General features: G+C 44.3%; 1 protein-coding gene across 1 annotated transcript in view; it reads right to left on the bottom strand.

The window, feature by feature from the left end:
• The window catches only part of kif1aa (kinesin family member 1Aa), a 196,828-nt gene that overhangs the window by 83,433 nt on the left and 95,208 nt on the right, over positions 1–18,187 (bottom strand). Inside the window, exons 23-29 of the mRNA XM_064936187.1 lie at positions 17,564–17,701; positions 14,484–14,792; positions 8,598–8,716; positions 8,297–8,382; positions 5,616–5,745; positions 3,919–4,084; positions 3,607–3,697 (exon numbers count right to left, since the gene is read on the bottom strand). Coding sequence (XP_064792259.1) covers positions 3,607–3,697; positions 3,919–4,084; positions 5,616–5,745; positions 8,297–8,382; positions 8,598–8,716; positions 14,484–14,792; positions 17,564–17,701 — 1,039 coding nt within the window. The remainder of the gene's footprint in view (positions 1–3,606; positions 3,698–3,918; positions 4,085–5,615; positions 5,746–8,296; positions 8,383–8,597; positions 8,717–14,483; positions 14,793–17,563; positions 17,702–18,187) is intronic.

Genomic DNA, 18,187 nt, shown 5'->3' with positions numbered 1-18,187 from the left:
TGGTAGAAATGTTAAAATAATGTATGAGACTATAACACAATTGATATGGTAGGAGAAAATCCCAGATTACAATTCATATGGCTTCCACTAGATGTCAACATTCTGTGTTCAAGGTTTCAGGCTTGTTTCTTCCAAAACGAGGAAGAATAATGAGTTTTAGTACTGGGACTCAAGAGAAATCAGTCTGTGCGTACGTGATGAAGAGGACGCGTACCTGCTAATATCACTTTCCTATTGAACATACTCCTTTCCGTATGAAATATTAGTTAATTACATTTTAGGATTAAATAGAAATGTATTTCAACTTGTTTTAAGAAAGTTTAGCAGTAGCTTTTTGGATTAATTTCTCTGCAAGTTGAACGAGTGGATTACTCAAATCGATAGCGCCAACTAAATTGAAAAAAAATAAGGATTTTACCTAACACAACGACACTACATGTAGCTGGGACCCTTCGGATTGCAAAGCAGAGGAAGATCTTCAAAAAGTGAATATTTAATCGCTATTTGTGAATTTATGAAACCTGTGCTGGTTGAAAAATATTTAGATGTGGGGCGCCCTCCTCAAACAACCGCATGGCATGCTTTCGCTGTAAAGCCTATTGTAAATCGGGCAATGCAGTTAGATTAACAAGAATTTAAGCTTTTAACCGATATAAGACACTTGTAAATGTTAAATATCCGTAATTTTATGATTGTTTATTTAAATTGCGCGCCCTCCAATTTCACCGGAAGTTGTCGACAGGTGTCCCTGACGGGACGCCTAGCCCTCAAGAAACGATGTAAACTGACTTAAAATGACATGGTTAAAAGTGTTTTTCGAACAAGACCTTGTTCAGGAGTGTACAAAAAATTAAGAACACCTTCCGAATATTGAGTTGCAATCCCCCCACGTTTTCACTCTGAACAGCCTCAATACTATCAACATACAGCTGGCTGGTTATACAGTGGCATCTAGTAAGACAAGTGGTGGCTGTTATGTAAATAACAGCTGGTGTACAATATCTAACCCAATATCTAACCCTCGCCCGAGGTAGAGTATCTCATGATAAGCTATAGACCACACTATCTACCTAGAGAGTTTTCATCTGTATTCTTCGTAGCTGTTTACATAACACCACAGTCAGAGGCTGGCACTAAGACAGCATTATATGAGCTGCATTCCTCCATAAGCAAACAAGAAAACGTTCACCCAGAGGCGGTGCCCCTAGTGGCCGGGGACTTTAATGCAGGGAAACTTAAAATCAGTTTTACCAAATTTCTATCAGCATGTTAAATGTGCAACCAGAGGGGGGAAAAACTAATTTAACCTTCACTGCACACACAGAGACGCATACAAAGCTCTCCCTCCATTTGGCAAATCTGACCATAATTCTATCATCCTGACTCCTGCTTACAAGCTAAAATTAAAGTGGGAAGTATCAGTGACTCGGTCAGATGACGCAGATGTTAAGCTACAGGACTGCACAGACTGAAATATGTTCTGGGATTCCTCCAATGGCATTGAGGAGTACACCACACATCAGTCACTGGTTTCATCAATATACGTGACTTCCAGGGAGCAGGACTTTAACCCGGGAGCTTATAAGAAATCCCGCTATGCCCACCGACAAAACATCAAACAGGCAAAGCGTCAATACAGGACTCAGATCGAATCCTACTACACCGGCTCTGATGCTCGTCGGATGTGGCAGGGCTTGCAAACCATTACACACTACAAAGGGAAGCACAGCCGAGAGCTGCCCAGTGACAAGAGCCTACCAGATGAGCTAAACTACCTCTATGTTCGCTTCGAGGCAAATAACACTGAAACATGCATGAGAGCACAAGCTGTTCCGGATACTGTGTGATTACGCTCTCCGCAGCCAATGTGAGTAAGACGTTTAAACAGGTCAACATTCACAAGGCAGCATTGCCAGACGGATTACCAGGACGTGTACTGCAAGCATGTTCTGACCAACTAGCAAGTGTCTTCACTGACATTTTCAAACTCTCCCTGTCCGAGTCTGTAATACCAACATGTTTTAAGCAAACCACCATAGTGCCTGTGCCCAAGAACATTAAAGTAACCTGCCTAAATGACTCTCTCGTCTGGAGCCGTGAAGTGCTTTGAAAGGTTGGTCATGGCTCACATCAACATCATTATCCCAGAAACCCTAAACCCACCCCAATTTGCCTACCGCCCCAACAGATCCACAGATGATGCAATCTCTATTCCACTCCAGACTGCCGTTTCCCACCTGGACAAAAGCAACACCTATGTGAGAATGCTGTTCATTGACTACAGCTCAGCGTTCAACACCATTGTGCCCTCAGAGCTCATCACTAAATTAAAGACCCTGGGACTAAACACCTCCCTCTGCAACTCGATCCTGGACTTCCTGACGGGCCGCCCCCAGGTGGTAAGCGTAGGTAACAACACGTCCGCCACGCTGATCCTCAACACAGGGACCCCTCAGGGGTGCGTGCTCAGACCCCTCCTGTTCTCCCTGTTCATTCGTGACTGCACGGTCAGGCATGACTCCAACACCATCACCATCATTAAGTGTGCCGATGACACAACAGTGGTAGGCCTGTTCACCGACAAAGACGAGACAGCCTATAGGGAGGAGGTCAGAGACCTGGCTGTGTGGTGCCAGGACAACAACCTCTCCCTCAACGTGATCAAGACAAATGAGATGATTGTGGACTACAGGAAAAGGAGGACAGAGCATGCCCCCATTCTCATCGACGCGGCTGCAGTGGAGCAGGTTGAGAGCTTCAAGTTCCTTGGTGTCCACATCACCAATAAACTAACGTGGTCCAAGAACACCAAGACAGTCGTGAAGAGGGCACAACAAAACCTATTCACCCTCGGGAGACTGAAAAGATTTGGCATGGGTCCTCAGATCCTGAAAAGGTTCTACAGCTGCACCATCGACAGCTTCTGTTTGCATCACTGCCTGGTATGGTAAATGCTCGACCTCCGACTGCAAGGCACTACAGAGGGTAGTGCGAACTACCCAGTACTTTACTGGGGACAAGCTTCCTGCCATCCAGGACCTCTATACCAGGCGGTGTCAGAGAAAGGCCCTATAAATTGTCAGACTTCAGCCACCCTAGTCATAGACTGTTCTCTCTGGCCCCTCAGTGTATTACCCTCACTTGTCCAAGGAAAAGTATGTTTTTGTCTTCACGTGGATGTTGGAATATGTTATGAGAGTATACAAAATACCCCTCCTATGGAGAAATTATTGATTCATGGGCTGCTCAGATCACAGAACAATGTCAGCGTTGAATGGGCCGATGATTCGACCATTGGAACCTTTTCCTCAACTGAGCCAGCTCTGCTGACAAGAGGTCTCACGTCTTCCTTGTTCCAGGACTATAAACTAAACCTGTGAACAGCACTCCTTGTGTTCGGACGGCAACCAGACATGCTGTTGCTGTTAATTTATGAACTAAATCAATTCAAGGACACCCCGCGAGGGGACCCTTGCAAAAATTCTACTTGGATCACTGAAATCCTTTTTTTAGTCATCTGAAAACTCTTCGGCCCTCTAATCCCCATTACCTGTTTGTGACTGATCATATTAGCACATACTTTTCATTAATCATTCAACTGCTTACGTTTTGTACGTGGTAGAAGCCCAGAGGAGGACCTCGCCCTGTGTTCTTCAGAGGCTCTGTGGAAAAGGCCTCATCGTGGCGGTGGATGAAACTATAGACGGTCAGAAAGAGTGAGGGCCTGGTTAGCTATCACTCCGTCTGTTACAATGTCTGATAGACCTAATGGGATATATACCTGATAGACCTAATGGGATATATACCTGATAGACCTAATGGGATATATACCTGATAGACCTAATGGGATATATACCTGATAGACCTAAAGATCTGATAAGACTTTACTGAAGAAGAAGAAAAACAACAACAACTTACTTGAACTGGCAGAAGATGTCAGCATACTCTGCGGAGATGCTGAAGGCCTGGAGGACCGTCACTCTGAAGGTGAGGATGTTACCTATCCTCAGGTGTTCCAGGGTTCCGTCCAGAGCTCCTCCCTCCAGGTTGGTCTTCAGGGGGCTCTCCAACTCATCTGGACCGGCTACAGGGGGTTAAAACAGACATAGAAGAGACATTGAATGTAGTCATGCTTCCTGTGTTTTCATTATGGCACACTGAGCTATTTCTCTCTTCACCAACACTACATCCTTACTTAAAACAACACGGTATAACGTCAGGCAGTTGCCTCCCACTGGCACACTGATAAACACACTACCTAGCAGGACATAAATACATTTAGCATTATGCAGATATGAACACAGACCAAACACACTTACAGTGCCTTCAGAAGGTATTCACCTGCCTTGACTTTTTCTACATTTTGTTGTGTTACGGCCTGAATTTAAAATGGATTACATTTAGATTTTGTGTCACTGGCCTGCACACAATACCCCGTAATGTCAAAGTGGAATTATGGTTTTAGAAATGATTAATGAAAAATTAATGAAAAATTAATGAAAAATGTAACGCTGAAGTGTCTTGAGTCAATACGTCACGAATACCACTGAAGATGGCTGCCCTTCCTGTTCGGGTGGAGCTCGGCGGTCGTCGTCGCCGGTCTACTAGCTGCCACTGATCCCTTTTTCCTTTTCGTTTGTTTTTGTCTGATTGTTTTCACCTGTTCCTTGTTGGGGTTTTGGGATGGGTGTTATTTAAGTTAGTTTATCCTGCTGGTTGTTTGTGGGGGCTTGTTGTTACTGTTACGTTAGTGGTGTATCGTTGTCTTTTGGGTTTTCGCTGTCCGGGTTTTTGTAACAGTGGTTTTGGGTTTGTTTGCACCTGTGTTTAGGGCTTCACCCATGTTTGGACCTGTTATTTGGTAGAGGGCATTAAAGCGTTGTTTCCCCGTTTACTTTTGCTCTCTGCGTCTGACTCCACACCCATCACTCACCCACTGTTACACAATAAGTATTCAATCCCTGTGTTATATTAAGGAGCCTAAATGAGTTCAGGTGTAGAAATGGTTAACAAGTCACATAAGTTGCATGTTCAATCATTTATAAAAACATGTTTTCACTTTGTCATTATGGGACATAGTGTGTAGATAGGTGAGATACAAATAAATATAATCCATTTTGAGTTCAGGCGGTAACACAATAAAGTGTTGAATAAATCAAGGGGTATGAATACTTCCTGAAGGCTTTCTGAAGGCCACACCCACATACACAGACCACACCCACGACAGACAGACCACAGCCTCACAGACAGACCACAGCCTCACAGACAGACTCCTCACACAGAGTTCTCTACAGCTAATCACGAATGCAGAACAGTTTGACGAGACACCACAGAGGCTGAGGAGACTACACAGAGACACCACAGAGGCTGAGGAGACACCACAGAGTCTGAGGAGACACCACAGAGGCTGAGGAGAGACCACAGAGGCTGAGGAGACACCACAGAGGCTGAGGAGACACCACAGAGTCTGAGGAGACTACACAGAGACACCACAGAGGCTGAGGAGACACCACAGAGTCTGAGGAGACACCACAGAGGCTGAGGAGAGACCACAGAGGCTGAGGAGACACCACAGAGGCTGAGGAGACTACACAGCTAGTGGTGGTTACCCGCACATGTATTGTTGTTGACTTCATCGGCTGAGGGTCCCGTCTCTGAGTTCTGTCCCTCCCCCTCCACGAAACGCAGCTCCTCCTGGGACGCCCCAGTATGGGACAGACCAGCGGGGCACGACTCAGCCTGGAACTGGCCACAAGGGACAGCATAGTTAGCAAAGCTGGAAGAGAAGCTAGCAAACCTAGGAGGTAGTCACTAACTAGCTAGAAGACGGCATACAGTTAGCAGAGATAGAGGGAGTGGCCTAGCCACTGACATTAAAGCTAGAAGACGTAGCCTGGAACTGACCACAAGGGACAGCATACAGTAAGTAAAGCTAAGGGAGGTTACAAGGTCTGTGTAAAACTAGGGAAGGTACATACAATGATTTATATATACACTAGACGGCTGACAGGGGGCGCTGTTTTGAAGTCATCTGCGCCTCCATCTTCGCACTGCCCCAATTAGTCGACTGGTCGATTGCTTGGTCGTTAGGCTGTTGGTCGACCGAGATTATAGTAACCTTCACCTGTCAGTGGCAACAGCTTTCAAAGGCTCATCATTTGTACAAATACAGAACCCACTTCATTACTTTGACACATTTGATAACCCTACTGTGATAAACAACTTATGTAAACTGACGTCATCTGTTGCTCATTTTCAACTTCTTAGTTGCATATAATGTCCAGGGTAACCTAGCCTGAAGGAACCAGCGTGATCACTGTGTTCATACCCCTCAACACTCCCCCTCAACACTCCCCCTCAACACGTCCCCTCAACACGTCCCCTCAACACTCCCCCTCAACCAGTCATCCAGGACCTATATACCAGTCATCCAGGACCTATATACCAGTCATCCAGGACCGATATACCAGTCATCCAGGACCGATATACCAGTCATCCAGGACCGATATACCAGTCACCCTAGTCATAGACTGTTCTCTCTGCTACCGCACGGCAAGCGGTACCGGAGCACCAAGTCCAGGTTTGAAAGGCTCCTTAACAGCTTCTACACCCCAAACCATAAGACTACTAAACAGTTAATCAAATGACCACCCAAACTATTTACACTGACCCCCCCTTTGTTTTTACACTGCTGCAACTCGCTGTGTATTATCGATTCATAGTCACTTTAACCCTACCTACATGTACAAATGACCTCAACTAACCTGTAAATCCGCACATTGACTCGGTACCGGTGCCCCCTGTATATAGCCTCGTTATTGTTTTTTTTGTTTTTTAAATTTACTTTAGTTTTTTAGTAATATTTTCTTGATTTTATTTATTAATGTTGAAAAGGTGTACATAGTTACATTAGCAGAACAGTTATTATGTAAAAGGTTGTTTGTTCTACAGGAAACTGTCACTGCATGTCAAAATACGAGGACAAATCAGCGAGTGCAGCTGAGCCTATAAATGCATGCAATTTTATCCTTGAAACATTTCATTGAAATACTGTATGAATAATTCCATTCATTCCTCTGGAGAAGGAATGGGGAGTGCCAATATGGTCGACTAGTGGCTTATTGGGGACTGCCAATACGACCGACTAGTGGCTTATTGGGGACTGCCAATACGACCGTCTAGTGGCTTATTGGGGACTGCCAATACGACCGACTAGTGGCTTATTGGGGACTGCCAATACGACCGACTAGTGGCTTATTGTGGACTGCCAATATGGTCGACTAGTGGCTTATTGGGGACTGCCAATACGACCGACTAGTGGCTTATTGGGGACTGCCAATATGGTCGACTAGTGCATTATTGGGGACTGCCAATATGGTCGACTAGTGGCTTATTGCGGACTGCCAATACGACCGTCTAGTGGGTTATTGGGGACTGCCAATACGACCGACTAGTGGCTTATTGCGGACTGCCAATACGACCGACTAGTGGGTTATTGGGGACTGCCAATATGGTCGACTAGTGGCTTATTATGGACTGCCAATACGACCGACTAGTGGCTTATTGGGGACTGCCAATACGATCGTCTAGTGGCTTATTGGGGACTGCCAATATGGTCGATTAGTGGCTTATTGGGGACTGCCAATACGACCGACTAGTGGCTTATTACGGACTGCCAATACGACCGACTAGTGGCTTATTGGGGACTGCCAATACGATCGTCTAGTGGCTTATTGGGGACTGCCAATATGGTCGACTAGTGGCTTATTGCGGACTGCCAATACGACCGTCTAGTGGGTTATTGGGGACTGCCAATACGATCGTCTAGTGGCTTATTGGGGACTGCCAATATGGTCGACTAGTGGCTTATTGGGGACTGCCAATACGATTGTCTAGTGGCTTATTGGGGACTGCCAATACGACCGTCTAGTGGCTTATTGGGGACTGTCAATACGACCGTCTAGTGGGTTATTGGGGACTGCCAATACGACCGACTAGTGGCTTATTGCGGACTGCCAATACGATCGTCTAGTGGCTTATTACGGACTGCCAATACGACCGACTAGTGGGTTATTGGGGACTGCCAATACGACCGTCTAGTGGCTTATTGGGGACTGCCAATATGGTCGACTAGTGGCTTATTGCGGACTGCCAATACGACCGTCTAGTGGCTTATTGCGGACTGCCAATACGACCGACTAGTGGCTTTAAAGCCTCTCATTTGCCAATACATCACATCCAGCAATCCATCAATGGGTACATAGTTAGAGTAGACAAAACAGCTCAGGAGACATACCTTCTCAAACTCCCGGTCCTCGAAGGAGATCTTGGCGGTGCCAGACTGACGGACACCGGATCCGTAGTCAGGAGCCTCCTCATCGGCTGGAGGGAAACACAAAGCACCTTCACTTCCTCTAGAAGTCACACTCTGTCAAACCTGACTTGTATTACTACTGTGTATCTTTTAAAGAAACCCGAGTCCCTTATGTACATGTCTACATGCTTCAGTAGGTTAGGCATTCTTTGTTTGGTTGTTTGATTGACTGATTTGGTTGGTTGATGTGACAACGGGGAGGGGGGGGGGGTCCAGATCTTACCTGAGATCGCCTGTACAGCCACCCTGAGGAATCCTTTAACCTCTCCCTTCTCACTGACGATGGCCACGCGATGGACCAGGGACACAGGGTACAGCAGGTTACTCAGGTACACAAAGGCTCTGGATGGGAGAGAGAGAGAGAGAGGGAGAGAGAGAGAGAGGGAGGTAGAGACAGAAAGAGAGCGAGCGAGAGAGAGGGAGGTAGAGACAGAAAGAGAGCGAGAGAGAGAAAGACAGAGAGACAGAAAGAGAGCGAGAGAGAGAGAGAGGGAGGTAGGACAGAAAGAGAGCGAGCGAGAGAGAGGGAGGTAGAGACAGAAAGAGACAGAGAGAGAATTGAAGAGAAGAAAGAATAGTGAATGTACCATTAGAGATAACAGAGACACCAGAACACCAGGACAGAGAGATAACGTCCAGAGACAACAACTGACGAACTGTATGTCATTTTGGCAACATATTTTCCATTTCCCAAAACGTAGAAACATTGTTATATTGTATGTAATGCGTGTAGTTCCATAGCTTGAAGTTACCACAAGACCACAACCTAGAATGGGACATCTTTAGGTTATTTCGTTTTCAATCTCCTAGATTGTCAGATTCCATAACTCCTAGCTATAATCTTTGTAATAACATATTGTGTCTTGCAGTCAAGGATAACATTTCCAAAGTGCCAATGAGGCGGGTAGACATTTAAGGGGTAAAAGGGAGCTAGAAAGGGTAGGCTTTACGACAACATTGGTGAGGTGCAAAGAAGGCTCAGGACAGAAAGACGAAAACAAAAATTAAAGAAGAAGCTTTCTTTGCCTTCTTTAACTCAAAATGAATTGAAAAACAAATAAAGCAGAAATCCTCATAATACAGAACATGGCAAAAAAAAAAAGCTTAAACTCACAGTCAACAGCTTGAAATAAGTTTTAAGGTAAAAAATAACAAAGAATGACACAATAGATATTTCAAAAGCAAACCCACTCCCACAGGAAGTGGACTGGAAGTGCAACAAACAAAAAAGGGAGCCAATGTAAAACATTTCCAAAAAAAATGTACAAATAAAGAATAATGTGCTCTGGCATGCCTAAAATAGATAGCTGTGGTAGAAACTAGCTCTTTCATCTTGAGATATTGCGTCTTCCTAAATCACTTCCTGAATCAGGTGCTTCGCATGAATCAATTGATGATTCATTTATATGTATTATCAAGAGAACATTCATGACATGGCAAGGACATCTAGTCGCGAGTAGCTGCTGTGTGTTGAGCAGAAACAAAAACAAATGTCAGAAGATATATGAGATGTGTACTTGTTTCAGATGATGGTCTGATGGTGAGACAAACACCCCAAGCATTCGTTGAGCAACAACTCTGCTTGGATTACTACTAAAGCAAAGTGACATGGATGGATGCACCAACGTGTTTGACATCAGTGTCAAGAAAGAGCATCCCTCCCTGACCTGTGTGCATAAAGGTACGCTATGACAGTAATATAAAGCTGAAGGTATAATGAGACAGTAACATAAAGCTGAAGGTATGCTATGACAGTAACATAAAGCTGAAGGTGCGATGAGACAGTAACATAAAGCTGAAGGTATGCTATGACAGTAACATAAAGCTGAAGCTGTGCTATGAGAGTAACATAAAGCTGAAGGTATGCTATGACAGTAACATAAAGCTGAAGGTATGCTATGACAGTAACATAAAGCTGAAGGTGTGCTGTGACAGTAACATAAAGCTGAAGGTGTGATGAGACAGTAACATAAAGCTGAAGGTATGCTATGACAGTAACATAAAGCTGAAGGTGTGCTATGACAGTAACATAAAGCTGAAGGTATGCTATGACAGTAACATAAAGCTGAAGCTGTGCTATGACAGTAACATAAAGCTGAAGGTGTGCTATGACAGTAACATAAAGCTGAAGGTATGATGTGAAAGTAACAAAGCTGAAGGTATGATGTGACAGTAACATAAAGCTGAAGGTATGACGTGACAGTAATATAAAGCTGAAGGTACGCTATGACAGTAACATAAAGCTGAAGGTGTGATGAGAGAGTAACATAAAGCTGAAGGTATGCTATGACAGTAACATAAAGCTGAAGGTGTGCTATGACAGTAACATAAAGCTGAAGGTATGCTATGACAGTAACATAAAGCTGAAGGTGTGCTATGACAGTAACATAAAGCTGAAGGTATGCTATGACAGTAATATAAAGCTGAAGGTATGCTATGACAGTAACATAAAGCTGAAGGTGTGCTGTGACAGTAACATAAAGCTGAGGGTATGATGTGACAGTAACAAAGCTGAAGGTATGATGTGACAGTAACATAAAGCTGAAGGTATGACGTGACAGTAATATAAAGCTGAAGGTACGCTATGACAGTAACATAAAATTGAAGGTGTAATGTGACAGTAATATAAAGCTGAAGGTATGATGTGACAGTAACAAAGCTGAAGGTATGATGTGACAGTAACATAAAGCTGAAGGTATGACGTGACAGTAATATAAAGCTGAAGGTACGCTATGACAGTAATATGAAGCTGAAGGTATGATGTGACAGTAACATAAAGCTGAAGGTATGACGTGACAGTAATATAAAGCTGAAGGTACGCTATGACAGTAACATAAAGCTGAAGGTGTGCTATGACAATAACATAACACTGAAGGTATGCTATGAGAGTAACATAAAGCTGAAGGTGTGTTATGACAGTAACATAAAGCTGAAGGTATGCTATGACAGTAATATAAAGCTGAAGGTATGCTATGACAGTAATATAAAGCTGAAGGTGTGCTATGACAGTAATATAAAGCTGAAGGTGTGCTGTGACAGTAACACAAAGCTGAGGGTATGATGTGACAGTAACAAAGCTGAAGGTGTGATGTGACAGTAACATAAAGCTGAAGGTATGACGTGACAGTAATATAAAGCTGAAGGTACGCTATGACAGTAATATAAAGGTGAAGGTGTGATGTGACAGTAATATAAAGCTGAAGGTATGATGTGACAGTAACAAAGCTGAAGGTGTGATGTGACAGTAACATAAAGCTGAAGGTATGACGTGACAGTAATATAAAGCTGAAGGTACGCTATGACAGTAATATAAAGCTGAAGGTGTGATGTGACAGTAATATAAAGCTGAAGGTGTGATGTGACAGTAATACAAAGCTGAAGATGTGATGTGACAGTAACATAATGCTGAAGGTATGCTATGACAGTAACATAAAGCTGAAGGTGTGATGTGACAGTAATATAAAGCTGAAGGTATGATGTGCCAGTAATATAAAGCTGAAGGTGTGATGTGACAGTAACATAAAGCTGAAGGTGTGATGTGCCAGTAACATAAAGCTGAAGGTATGCTATGACAGTAATATAAAGCTGAAGGTATGCTATGACAGTAATTTAAAGCTGAAGGTACGCTATGACAGTAATATAAAGCTGAAGGTATGCTATGACAGTAATATAAAGCTGAAGGTGTGATGTGACAGTAACATAAAGCTGAAGGTGTGATGTGACAGTAATATAAAGCTGAAGGTACGCTATGACAGTAATTTAAAGCTGAAGGTACGCTATGACAGTAATATAAAGCTGAAGGTGTGATGTGACAGTAACATAAAGCTGAAGGTGTGATGTGACAGTAATATAAAGCTGAAGGTACGCTATGACAGTAATATAAGGTATGCTATGACAGTAATATAAAGCTGAGGGTGTGATGTGACAGTAACATAAAGCTGAAGGTGTGATGTGACAGTAATATAAAGCTGAAGGTACGCTATGACAGTAATATAAAGCTGAAGGTATGCTATGACAGTAATATAAAGCTGAAGGTGTGATGTGACAGTAACATAAAGCTGAAGGTGTGATGTGACAGTAATATAAAGCTGAAGGTACGCTATGACAGTAATTTAAAGCTGAAGGTACGCTATGACAGTAATATAAAGCTGAAGGTGTGATGTGACAGTAACATAAAGCTGAAGGTGTGATGTGACAGTAATATAAAGCTGAAGGTACGCTATGACAGTAATATAAGGTATGCTATGACAGTAATATAAAGCTGAGGGTGTGATGTGACAGTAACATAAAGCTGAAGGTGTGATGTGACAGTAATATAAAGCTGAAGGTACGCTATGACAGTAATATAAAGCTGAAAGTGTGATGTGACAGTAATATAAAGCTGAAGGTACGCTATGACAGTAACATAAAGCTGAAGGTGTGATGTGACAGTAACATAAAGCTGAAGGTGTGATGTGACAGTAATATAAAGCTGAAGGTATGATGTGACTAATATAAAGCTGAAGGTACGCTATGACAGTAATATAAAGCTGAAAGTACGCTATGACAGTAATATAAAGCTGAAGGTGTGATGTGACAGTAAAATAAAGCTGAAGGTACGCTATGACAGTAATATAAAGCTGAAGGTATGATGTGACAGTAACAAAGCTGAAGGTGTGATGTGACAGTAACATAAAGTTGAAGGTATGATGTGACTAATATAAATCTGAAGTGGTGATGTGACAGTAACAAAGCTGAAGGTATGATGTGACTAATATAAAGCTGAAGGTGTGATGTGACAGTAACATAAAGCTGAAGGTGTGATGTGACAGTAACATAAAGCCGAAGGTGTGATGTGACAGTAATATAAAGTTGAAAGTATGCTATTACAGTAACATAAAGCTGAAGGTGTGATGTGACAGTAATACAAAGCTGAAGGTGTGATGTGACAGTAACATAAAGCTGAAGATGTGATGTGACAGTAATATAAAGCTGAAGGTGTGATGTGACAGTAATATAAAGCTGAAGGTATGATGTGACAGTAATATAAAGCTGAAGGTGTGATGTGACAGTAACATAAAGCTGAAGGTATGATGTGACAGTAACATAAATCTGAAGATAGGTGCTCACAAAGACAAATCATTTCTGATGAGATTCAAAAGTAACAAAATTATTAAAGACAAGTGTTAAAACCCCAAAATGTCTACCAAATAATTACAATATTAGGTGGGATAAAAATGGATGGAATTTTCTACTGTCATGTTTTTTGAACAACATGAAAACTTAATCTTTGGAGTTTGACAGTTTAGAGTAAGTCTAATTCATGTTATAAGGGATGAAAGGACAGTGTGGCTATTAGTTTCTCCCTCGGAACTAAGAGGCAAATAGTGGTGCTTGGAACAGTCAGCTATGGCGTGAGCTTGAGGGGAAACAGCTTGACTTAAAAAGGGGACTGCCTCAGACTGAACGAGAGGCAGGGGATCTTGGGTAATTTAGCCTGGCTTCTAATCTCTGTATTGGATGGAGCTAGCCAAAATGATGTCATTCTCAATAACATGTTCTCACGCTACAGCTACATACAAGGTTCTCTTGTCCCTCTGCAAAATATTGGACTGCCCTTACAGCCAAGGTTCTCTTGCCCCTCTGCAAAATACTGGACTGCCCTTACAGACAAGGTTCTCTTGCCCCTATACAAAATACTGGACTGCCCTTACAGACAAGGTTCTCTTGCCCATATACAAAATACTGGACTGCCCTTACAGACGCAATGAAAATGTCAACTTATAAAAGCAAAGACAGGTCAATGTGGATGTGTGTAATTTGGTTGCCACAACAATGACAAAACCTCTATCCATTAATATTGTTGCTAATTTCCTATGTGTGTGTGTCTGTGTGTCTGTGTGTGTGTGTGTGTGTGTGTGTGTGTGTGTGTGTGTGTGTGTGTGTGTGTGTGTGTGTGTGTGTGTGTACCTGTGTGTGTGTGTGTGTGTGTGTGTGTGTGTGTGTGTGTGTGTGTGTGTGTGTGTGTGTGTGTGTGTGTGTGCGTGTGTGTGCTCGCTCGGATACCCAGAGTGTCTCCGTGTGAAAGAGCTAGTTTCCACCCTCAGCATGTTCCTGAAACCTCACCAACCTTCCCACTACACTGAATAACGGAGAGCGGTCATAAAAGGGATCCAGGCTTTCGCTGGAGCCGCCTCGGCACGCCTCTCCCTCATCATCATCATCATCATCATCCCCGAGCTCCGAGCACGGATCGTCCAAAAATATATCATCGTTCAGATCCTGCAAAGCATCCAACTCATCCTCCTCCCTTCCTCGTCCCTCCGGACGAGCGTCGGCCAGCTCCGTTTGCTCGGAGGTGGAGAGGGTGGTGGAAGGAGTGGGGGAGGGAGTGGGATCACTCATGCGCTCGCTCATGCACGCGTTGAAAAGGGGGTTGCTGGTAGCCATAAACATGGGAAGTAAGTTAGATAGTGGCCTACAACAGGAAAGATAGAAACACATCTACATGGAGGAACAGAAGTCGTTCTGCTGGGGAGCTGTAGAAAACCTGACTTTCTTCAGGTTGGTACAGAAGGCTTTGAGGTACACTACATGACCAAAAGTATGTGGACACCTGCTCATTGAACATCTCATTCCAAAATCATGGGCATTAATATGAAGTTCCCCCCCCCCCTTGCTGCTATAACAGCCTCCACTCTTCTGGGAAGGCTTTCCACTAGATGTAGGAACATTGCTGCTATAACAGCCTCCACTCTTCTGGGAAGGCTTTCCACTAGATGTTGGAACATTGCTGCTATAACAGCCTCCACTCTTCTGGGAAGGCTTTCCACTAGATGTTGGAACATTGCTACTATAACAGCCTCCACTCTTCTGGGAAGGCTTTCCACTAGATGTTGGAACATTGCTGCTATAACAGCCTCCACTCTTCTGGGAAGGCTTTCCACTAGATGTTGGAACATTGCTACTATAACAGCCTCCACTCTTCTGGGAAGGCTTTCCACTAGATGTTGGAACATTGCTGCTATAACAGCCTCCACTCTTCTGGGAAGGCTTTCCACTAGATGTTGGAACATTGCTACTATAACAGCCTCCACTCTTCTGGGAAGGCTTTCCACTAGATGTTGGAACATTGCTGCGGGGACTTGCTTCAATTCAGCCATTAGTGAGGTCAGGCACTGATGTTGGGTGATTTAGGCCTGGCTCACAGTCGGCGTTCAAATTCATCCCAAAGGTGTTCGATGGGGTTGAGGTCAGGGCTCTGTGCAGGCCAGTCAAGTTCTTCCACACCGATCTCGACAAACCATTTCTGCATGGACCTCGTTTGTGCATGGGGCCATTGTCATCCTGAAACAGGAAAGGGCCTTCCTCAAACTGTTGCCACAAAGTTAGAAGCACAGAATTGTCTAGAATGTCATTGTATGCTGTCACGTTAAGATTTCCCTTCACTGGAACTAAGGGGCCCGAACCATGAATAACAGCCCTAGACCATTATTCCTCCTCCACCAAACTTTACAGTTGGCACAATGCATTTGGGTAGGTATTGTTCTCCTGGCATCCTCCAAACCCAGACTTGTCTGTCGGACTGCCAGAAAGTGTGATTCATCCCTCCAGAGAACGCGTTTCCACTGCTCTAGAGTCGAGTCTAATGCCGTTTACGCCACTCCAGACGACGCTTGGCATTGGGCATGGTGATCTTAGGCTTGTGTGCAGCTGCTCGGCCATGGAAACCCATTTCATGAAGCTCCCGGCGAACAGTTCTTGTGCTGACGTTGCTTCCAGAGGCAGTTTGGAACCGAGGACAGATGATTTTTGCCTTTTAGCACTCGGCAGTCCCATTCGGTGAACTTGTGAGGCCTACCACTTCGCGGCTAAGCTGTTGACCAGGATAGCTCTAGCAGGGCATAACTTTAATGAACTGACATGTTGGAAAGTTGGTATCCTATGACGGTGCCACGTTGAAAAGTCACTGAGCTGTTCGGTAAGCTGTTCTAATGCCTTGATTTCATACACCTGTCAGCAACAGGTGTGGCTGAAGAAAATGAATCCACTAATTTGAATTGGTGTCCACATACTTTTGTATATATATATATAGTGTATGTTAGTCATATACACTGAATGTTAAAAACATTAGGAACACCTGCTCTTTCCATAACAGACCAGGTCAATCCAGGTGAAATCTATGATCCTTTATTGCAGAGGTTCTTAAACATTTTCAGCATGGGACCCAAATTAGAAATTCTGTGTTTTTTTTGGGACACAAGCTTATACTTTTGTATATATATATATATATAGTGTATCTCAGTATACATCGGACTGGAGGCTGACTAATTCAGGAGAATGACATGACGTGTGAGATTTTCTTCACGCTGTTCTTGGATCCATGCATTAATAAGAGTCTCTCAGTCAACAGAACGTTCTCCAGAGACGTGTGGTGAGAGGGGAGGCAGGCTCATAGTAACGTCTGGAATGGAGTGAATGGAATGGGATCAGACACATGGAAACAAAGTGTTTGGTGTTTCTGATACCATTCCATGTATTCCTTTCCAGCCATTACTATGCGCCTGCCTCCTCTCTCACCACACGTCTCTGTCTCTCAAATGAACCTTATTATAGCTAAGTGGGATTTTCAATTAATTTGGCAGTGTGCCTGGGGACTGGGGTCCGTGATTCCTTTCTAATTATCCTGACTGTCTTTTATCCCATCTGTGGTCCTTAACAACATTCTGTCTGGCCATGCTGTCTGACCATGCTGTCTGGCCATGCTGTCTGGCCATGCTGTCTGGCCATGCTGTCTGACCATGCTGTCTGACCATGCTGTCTGACCATGCTGTCTGGCCATGCTGTCTGACCATGCTGTCTGGCCATGCTGTCTGACCATGCTGTCTGACCATGCTGTCTGGCCATGCTGTCTGGCCATGCTGTCTGGCCATGCTGTCTGGCCATGCTGTCTGACCATGCTGTCTGGCCATGCTGTCTGGCCATGCTGTCTGACCATGCTGTCTGACCATGCTGTCTGACCATGCTGTCTGACCATGCTGTCTGACCATGATGTCTGACCATGCTGTCTGGCCATGCTGTCTGATCATGCTGTCTGACCATGCTGTCTGGCCATGCTGTCTGGCCATGCTGTCTGGCCATGCTGTCTGACCATGCTGTCTGGCCATGCTGTCTGGCCATGCTGTCTGACCATGCTGTCATGTGCTGTACCTGCCGACCAGACGGAACCAGGGGAAGCGGTCGTAGAAGGGGTCTCCTCCAGTCATGACGTTCTCACAGTCTTCTATGGTGCTGCTGGGAACCTCCGCTGCTCTGTCATACATCTCTCTCATCAGGTCCAGGCGCTGCCTGCAGGGGGCACCAGAGAGCAACACAGGACAACATCAGAATAGAGTATAGAGGTAGAGAGGGAGAGGGAGAGGGAGAGAGAGAGAGAGAGAGAGGAGAGAGAGAGAGAGAGAGAGAGAGAGGAGAGAGAGACACACAGAGGTAGAGAGAGAGAGAGAGAGAGAGAGAGGAGAGAGAAAGAGAGAGAGAGGGAGAGGGAGAGGGAGAGAGAGAGAGAGAGAGAGAGAGAGAGAGAGAGGGGGGAGAGAGAGGGGGAGAGAGAGAGGTTGATAGAGAGAGTGAGTGCCATCACAACAGCAAGATGTGTGTCTTGTTGCCACAAGAAAAGGGAAACTAGTGAAGAACAAACACCAATGTAAATACAGCGCATATTTATTTATTTTCCCTTATGTACTTGAACTATTTGCATTGTTACAACACTGTATATAGCCATAATATTAGCAAGTGAGAGAGAGAGAGAGAGAGAGGGATATAGGGGTAGAGAGA

Source organism: Oncorhynchus masou, chromosome 24, assembly GCF_036934945.1.
Source record: "Oncorhynchus masou masou isolate Uvic2021 chromosome 24, UVic_Omas_1.1, whole genome shotgun sequence".
NCBI lineage: Eukaryota > Metazoa > Chordata > Actinopteri > Salmoniformes > Salmonidae > Oncorhynchus > Oncorhynchus masou.
This window is presented reverse-complemented; position numbering and strand designations above follow the sequence as displayed.